Raw genomic sequence first — 7962 nt, 5'->3', positions numbered from 1 at the left:
GCTGCTTGTATGCAGGTGCGGTTTGTATATCTTTTTTTAATTATTTTTTAAAAAAACAGAGTGAATGCGGCTTATATGCAGGTGCGTCTTATAGTCCAGAAAATACGGTATATTTCCTATTTTTTCTGCACGGTTTTTAAACATTTGCATGCTTGCATCATCGATATCGTCATCAGTCTGAGCTGTAATTGTGATTGTGATATTTTCAGTTTGGCTGTTTTGTGGTATTTTGTGACGAGAAAACAGCAAAGCAATTTATTGAGGAAAAAAATGATAACTGTAAAGCACAGGAGGAAGAGTTTCTTTGAAATGAAACTGAAAATGCTTCACTTAGAGGGGTCTGCAAAACTGGTACAGAAATTGAAGTCCACTGTAATCCCAGAAGCTCAGTCGTTGTGCTAAGGCTACCAGTTTTAAGTGCAAGTCTCCTCAAAGGCACGGATGACGCTGTCGTACGCCGGCGGCGGGGTTTGTGACGGGAGGAACCCTTTGAGCCCGTTGTTTCCCAGCCAGAAGGAGTTCCTCTTGCTCGGCACGAGGGCCGTGGAGTCGGACGAGTTCGAAGCCACCGTGTCGTCCGACATGGTCACCTGGGTGTCGTCCGGGATGTCCAGGCCGGGCCGGCTCTTCTTGTGCAGCGGGCGGAAGGTGGAGTTCTCGGAGGCGGGCTTGCTCCCCAGCGGGCCCACCGGCTCCAGGGAGGGCGTTCTGTAAACGCTCAGGAAGGTGCTCCTGTAGAGGCCCATCTGGCTGCCCGCGGGGTCGCGCGCTCCTGAGGCTCTGGCCTTCTTCTGGGAGCGCCGGGTGATCCTGGCCGTGGCCCGGCGCCTCGACACCCAGGTCAGCAGGATGTAGACCAGGGCGCCCAGCAGCAGCCCCACCAGCATGGAGAGACAGAAGGCCAGGATCATGTCACCTGGGGGGGGAGAAAGAAGGGGAAGTACTCCTGATTAATGATGACTCTCAGCTAAATTTACAATAGAGGGAATGCACATGACGTCACAGATGCGACTTCACAGTGGGTTTCTACAGTGGCCGAGACCCGCCATTGCTGAAAATAAAAGTAACGCTGCAAATAAAAACAAACGCTGCTGCAAATAAAAGAAACGCTACAAATATAAAGAAACCCCGCTGCAAATAAAATAATAAACGCCGCTGCAGGAGAAAGGAGAAGAAGAAGACGAAGAGGATGTAAGTGAAAAGGAAGAAATAAGAAGAGCGAGGAATAAGAAGAACAACGAACGAGAAAATAAGCGAAAAGGTTAGTGTTCAACGTCGCTACGTGTCATTTTTTTCGTCTTCTTCTCCTCTCACGTAAAAAACACTGTTGCATCAGCAAAAATAGTCCCCGGTAATTCACTTCCGTTGTGGCTTTTTTATTTGCGTCGTTTTTGAATTTTTTTTGCATGAGGGTTTCTTTATATTTTCAGCGTTTCTTTTTGTTTTCAGCGTTTATTTTATTTGCAGCGGCGTTTGTTTCTATTTGTAGCGTTACTTTTATTTTCAGCAATGGCGGGTCTCCCCCACCGTAGGTTTCGGCGTGTCAGCGTAAACTTCCAGTTTGAGCAACTGGAAAACATCTAAAATGGGAAAGAGCTGTTGTGCGATCGACTGTACTCATAGATTTAGCAAGAAATCGGAGTTATCGTTTTACAGACTGACGAAAAATAAGCTTAAGAGAGACAAATGGATCACTGCAATTCACAGAAACAACTGGATTCCAGACACCGGAACGTGGATTTGCGGTTCCCATTTTGTATCAGGTAATGTTGGATTTTTGGGTAGCTAACGTTAAACAGTCAAATCATAAAGTTCATCACTTTAATTTCGCCAACAAATCCTGCCTTAAAGTCGGACCAAGCGTCAAGACATTTGTAAGCCTTCAAGCTTTGCTTCGTGTATTTCCCCGGTGTAGAAATTAAGTACATATAAATATCAGGAAACTCGATTCGTGGCCAAATATTAATGTCCATGGACCACTGGTTCTTGGTAACTGTACCAAATATTAATGTCCATGGACCACTGGTTCTTGGTAACTGTACCAAATATTAATGTCCATGGACCACTGGTTCTTGGTAACTGTACCAAATATTAATGTCCATGGACCACTGGTTCTTGGTAACTGTACCAAATATTAATGTCCATGGACCACTGGTTCTTGGTAACTGTACCAAATATTAATGTCCATGGACCACTGGTTCTTGGTAACTGTACCAAATATTAATGTCCATGGACCACTGGTTCTTGGTAACTGTACCAAATATTAATGTCCATGGACCACTGGTTCTTGGGGTAACTGTACCAAATATTAATGTCCATGGACCACTGGTTCTTGGGGTAACTGTACCAAATATTAATGTCCATGGACCACTGGTTCTTGGGGTAACTGTACGGGTCACTGTCAAGTCCAACTGACGCTAATTTAAGCCGATAATCGGCTGTTATCCCGTCTTCTCCACTAGTTGCAGCCATTTTTGCTGATGTTTTGCCACACAGTGGTGGTCAGTAAGGGGGCTGGTCCAGTGGGGAAGTGACGTCAATGCAGACCCTCTATATACAAAGAAAAAGTTGTGTACCTGGCAGGTTTAAAAACCGCTAAAAAAATGCTTGCTCTTCGATGGAAACCACCACACGATCTACCAACATGTCACTGGTTTAATCTGTTTATTGACATTCTACATATGGAACTTTCCCAGGACATTAAAAATATGGACACATGCCATTGAAAAACTGAAAGAACTGAATATTGACTGCACATTTATCAATTATTATTATTTTTTGCTTTTCTTGTCTTGCTTGTTTTGTCCTGTTGTTGTGTTACTGAAAGCAGGCATTGTGACATAGAATTGTCAAATTGGTTTGATTCACCGCACGAATCGGCACAGATTACTTTTGTAATACTGTATTTGACCCGGTCTTTGTACATTTTGACCGTATTGAAACGCAATTCTTGCCATTGTAAGAATGAGATGAACCTGCTGGATCTACTGCCCTTACTTTTTAACAACTTGTACTTTTTGTTACTTTCTTATCATTTTATTTCATTTTATTTGTTATTTACTGTTTAATTATGTCTTGCCGCTTTTAACCCTTGTGCTGTCTTTGGGTCAAAATGGCCCAATTCTTCTATCCTTCTTTCCTCCTGCCATGCTCTCTCCTTCCTTCTTCCTTTCCTCTTTTCCTCCTTTTTTACCCTCCTTTACTCCTTTTTCTTCCTACCTCCCTTCCGTCATTCGTTCCTTTATTACCTTCTTTGCTTTTCCTTCCTTCTTTCCTTATTTTATCCATTCCTTCCTTCCTCCCTTCTTTCCTTCTTTTCTCCCTTCCTGCATTCCATCTTTTCTCCCTTCCTTACTCCCTTTTCTACTTCCTTCCTTCTTTTCTCCTTACTTCCTTCTTTCCTCCGTTACATCTTTTCTCCCTTCCTTACTCCCTTTCCTACTACCTTCCTTCCTTCCTTCCTTCCTTCCTTCCTTCCTTCCTTCCTTCCTTCCTTCCTTCCTTCCTTCCTTCCTTCCTTCCTTCCTTCCTTCCTTCCTTCCTTCCTTCCTTCCTTACTTACTTATTTTCTCCCTTCCTTACTCCCTTTCCTACTACCTTCCTTCCTTCCTTCCTTCCTTCCTTCCTTCCTTCCTTCCTTCCTTCCTTCCTTCCTTCCTTCCTTCCTTCCTTCCTTACTTCCTTCCTTCCTTCCTTCCTTACTTACTTATTTTCTCCCTTCCTTACTCCCTTTCCTACTTCCTTCCTTCTTTTCTCCTTTCTTCCTTCCTTCCTTCTTTCCTTCCTTCCATCTTTTCTCCCTTCCTCACTCCTTTTCCTACTTCCTTCCTTCTTTTCTCCTTCCTTTCATTCCTTCCTCCCTCCCTCCCTTCTTTCCTTTTCTCCCTTCTTTCCTTTCTCCTCCCTTCCTTCCATCTTTTCTCCCTTCCTTACTCCCTTTCCTCCTTCCTTCCTTCCTTCCTTCCTTCCTTCCTTCCTTCCTTCCTTCCTTCCTTCCTTCCTTCCTTCCTTCCTTCCGTCCTTCCGTCCTTCCTTCCTTCCTTCCTTCCTTCCTTCCTTCCTTCCTTCCTTCCTTCCTTCCTTCCTTCCTTCCTTCTTTCCTCCCTTCCATCTTTTCTCCCTTCCTTACTCCCTTTCCTACTTCCTTCCATAACTGTTCAATTTAATTGTATGCATCAACAAAATAATAAAAAACAGTTGATCACAGGGGGAAGTACTAAGGGAAATGTTTACAAGACGGGAGGAGGGATCTGTTGTCCTAAAAACGGGGGGAACTATTTCCTCCAGACGGTGTTTTAAGCTGCGTTTCACATCAGAAACACACTCTGTGCATGAACACAGTTGCCAGGTTTATTTAAGGGAAAACAAATCTCTTCTGGGGAATTGATTTGTTCAAGCCGCAAACAGCTATACTGGGAAGCGACGTTACATAAACCCTTACATCACCGTACCTGGTGTGTGGGTGCACTGGTCGTGTAGTATCTCTACGATAAAGAACAGGACCGACTGTGCTGCTGATGCGGCAGAGGAAGCGTAGCCATGGCTCTTTCCTTTTTATTATAATGCCAGTTCTCAAACGATACAGTTACAGCAAATATGTAATAAAGGACCCTTTATTGGGAAGATGTGGTCTGATTTGCATAATATCAGTGATTTTCTCAGACATTTGTTGTCAAAGTGGATTAAATCTCCACATATGCTGCTTTTTTTGGACATAATTATCATTACAAATACAGGTTTTCATCATCTCTATGACCCCAGTCACACCTCCGGGCCCATCGTGCTGTATGTGATTCGCACAAAGGCAGAACTGTACAGAGGTGTCAAGTAACAAAGTACAAATACTTAATTACCTTACTTAAGTAGAAATTTTGGTTATCTATACTTCACTGGAGTAATTATTTTTTAGACGACTTTTTACTTTTACTCCTTACATTTTCACACAATTATCTGTACTTTTTACTCTTTACATTTTAAAAACAGCCTCGTTACTCTATTTCATTTTGGCCTTTAATAAAAACTATCCAGTTAAATTGCTCCATCCGGATAGAGTGAATTTGGTTGTGGTTGTTTCAGATGTTCTTGTCCAGTTTTGTTCTTACATCCGTTCCCTCAGATTCCTGCAACTAAACTTGGATGTACATTCCAATAAAGGTTAGGATAAATGATAACATGAACATGAAGTTTGACTTTTTGCACCATTACAATACTTATAGGCAACTAGTCATCATATCTGCTGCTCTCTGAAACACATGTTAATGCTCAATAGTACACATATATGGATCTTTAATATATTTACATTATACTAAGATACATTCATTTTCAATGGCTTTTGTCCTTAATGGCTTTTTCCCCCTTACATTACTTTTACTTTTATACTTTAAGTAGTTTTGAAACCAGTACTTTTATACTTTTACTTGAGTAAAAAACTTGAGTTGATACTTCAACTTCTACAGGAGTATTTTTAAACTCTAGTATCTATACTTCTACCTGAGTAATGAATGTGAATACTGAAGACACCTCTGATCAGCTGTCAGAAAGACCGTCTGACAGCGGTGCTCAGGTCCACTGCATCAGGGATGCAGATGGGACCAAGACCGGCTGGACTGGGCACATTTTTTACTTTTATAGTTCACTTGGAGCACTGGAGGAGCCTCCGGCAGCTGAAGCTGGAGGCTTCATCGATCCAGCACCAACTAAATAAAGCAGTAAGTGACCAGACACGACTTCATTAGGCGCTTGCTGCCGACCGTCGACCCCAAAGGAGAGGTTCTGCAGAAGGCTTTGAAAAATCACACCATAGCTGGGAGGGAATTCATGAAAATCGACGATTTTCATGATTTTAAATCGTGCACTTGGTGACAAGTTTCTGATATTTGGCATGGTGTTAGTTATGGACATAAGGTTTTCAAAAACCACCGCAATAAATTGGGACGGCCCCCCTAGTGGCCGGTTTGCAGAAAATTCAAAATGAATCAATAAGCGAGGCGATAGAGGCAGCATTGTAGGTTTTAGTGAGTTTAAACATGCACAGCTGATGTTTTTTGTGTGTTATTTTAATTTTAATAAAATCCTATTCTTTCACTGTGACTTAGTTCTGAGGTTCTGTTCATCTTAAACCTGAATGAAGGCCACTTTCTCACCCAGTGAGATTATTGACACTACTGTCCAATAAACAGAAAATTACATTCCTTGGCGGTGAAAACATGGGTCTAGAGCCAAATATAATCTTTCTATGTGTCTTAATTCTAGAGATATGGAGTTTTTTGGGAAAAAAATGACCTTGAAAATTAAATTTGACCTTCAACATGACCTTGAAATAGGAAATGTATCTCAGAATTGAATTCTTAGCACCAAAAAAGTAGAGAAAGTGACAATATTCAACAATCTAGGACTAAGAGAAGCTGAGATATGACCTTTGGTCTTTTCGGCAGGAGCCATCTTGAATTTTCTGCAAACCGGCCACTAGGGGGACGTCCCAATTTGTTTGCGGTGGTTTTTGAAAACCTTATGTCCATACACACCATGCCAAATATCAAAAAACTTCCCGTCACCAAGTGCACGATCTTTATGATTTTTGACATTTTCCCTCCCAGCTATACCATGGGAGGGGAATATGGCGCCTTTGTGGGACACGACAGATGCACAGCAGGAGGGCGGAGGCGGGATGAAGAGGTGGAGGCGGGATGAAGAGGGCGTCTTTTTGGAGCAATCGCTGTTTGAAAATGCCTTTTGAAATATAGTTTTATTGTTTTCTTTAACCTCCTTACAAGTGTAAGATAGTAAAATAGCACCCCCTACCAGCTTCTTCTGAATAGGAAAGGAAGCAAATATGACCTAAGTTTGGTTTCACACTGTCTGGGAAAAAATGGGTCAGGGTGAATGCCTGTTTTCTTTGCATTTGCAATATTTTTGAGGAAGTTTATAGTGTGTATAATGTTCCGCAGCACATTTCCACATTAGAACAACTCAAAATCACACACACACACACACACACACACACACACACACACACACACACACACACACACACACACACACACACACACATACAGGCCTTTTATGTGTTGTCATTTTTTTGTCCTCATCTTCTTCTATTGTTCTTAACTTACTCAAATGGAATTTGAAATAATCTCCGCGTCCTGTACACAAATCAAAGCTGACATTAAAGTTGATTTGGACTTTTTGAGAGACTTTCTTAGCGCTATTAAAGTGTTTCTGATGAGTTTTACTCAAGAAGAGACTGAACTCCTGCAGCGATCTAATTCTAACAATGCAAGTTCTGTTACATTTCCAAACACCTTACTCAACATACATAGATATTATACATATATGTTATACAAATGTTTTCATTTAAGTTATTAGAAAATGAACTTGGGTTGTAATTCATATGGTTATTGTGATTCATAGGCAGCAGTAAGTATGATTACTTTTTTTTATTGATCTTTTGTTTTCAGTTTAAGTACAATTTTCTGGATTTTCTGGCTAAATAAGGCAAAATAAACCTTGAAAATATTAGTTAAAAAAACAACTTACCAAGATTAAATGATTTTAGTATTTCCAAAATGGGATGTGTTTCATTCTGTGCCATTTTCCCACCATGAGCCGGTGTTGCAGCCTATCCCACACCGACTCGCCCTGACACACAAACACTGAGCCTTTTCCAAGACTCTCTCCCTCTCCGTTCTACCCCCACCGTGTTTGCTGTGGCGGAAAAGTTGCTGTCAGGCTTCCTTCCCTCTCTGGCTTTTAAAATTAGCAAATGCGCTGCTTATCTGTGTGGGACACAACAGCGGGAAGCTGGGCCCGTTTCCTTTTGCATCACTTCCTCAGGATCAATACTGTTTAACAGAGGTCTTATTGGCCTCTTCTCATGCTGCAATCCACGCTCAAAGTGCATCAAATACACCTGGATGCACACTTTTTTTGTGGGAATATATTCGATTAAATGAAAGACTTGTT

General features: G+C 41.6%; 1 protein-coding gene across 1 annotated transcript; it reads right to left on the bottom strand.

Annotated features, from left to right (window-relative positions):
• Window positions 1–7670, bottom strand: myct1b (myc target 1b). Its single transcript, XM_061743985.1, has 2 exons — window positions 7537–7670; window positions 1–916 (listed from the first exon to the last, which is right to left on the bottom strand). Exons 1-2 carry the CDS (start codon window positions 7589–7591, stop codon window positions 414–416), a joined length of 558 nt encoding a protein of 185 aa, XP_061599969.1. The 5' UTR covers window positions 7592–7670; the 3' UTR covers window positions 1–413.
• Between the last annotated feature and the right edge of the window lie 292 nt (window positions 7671–7962).

Source organism: Cololabis saira, chromosome 16, assembly GCF_033807715.1.
Source record: "Cololabis saira isolate AMF1-May2022 chromosome 16, fColSai1.1, whole genome shotgun sequence".
NCBI classification, from domain to species: Eukaryota; Metazoa; Chordata; class Actinopteri; order Beloniformes; family Belonidae; genus Cololabis; species Cololabis saira.
This window is presented reverse-complemented; position numbering and strand designations above follow the sequence as displayed.

What these genes read in the sequence shown, in the direction of transcription:
- myct1b (XM_061743985.1), bottom strand. Translation starts at nt 7,591, where the DNA reads ATGGCACAGAATGAAACACATCCCATTTTGGAAATACTAAAATCATTT. An exon ending in ACTAAAATCATTTAATCTTG is followed by an intron (nt 917 to 7,536) that starts GTAAGTTGTTTT and finishes CTCCCCCCCCAG; the next exon opens with GTGACATGATCCTGGCCTTC.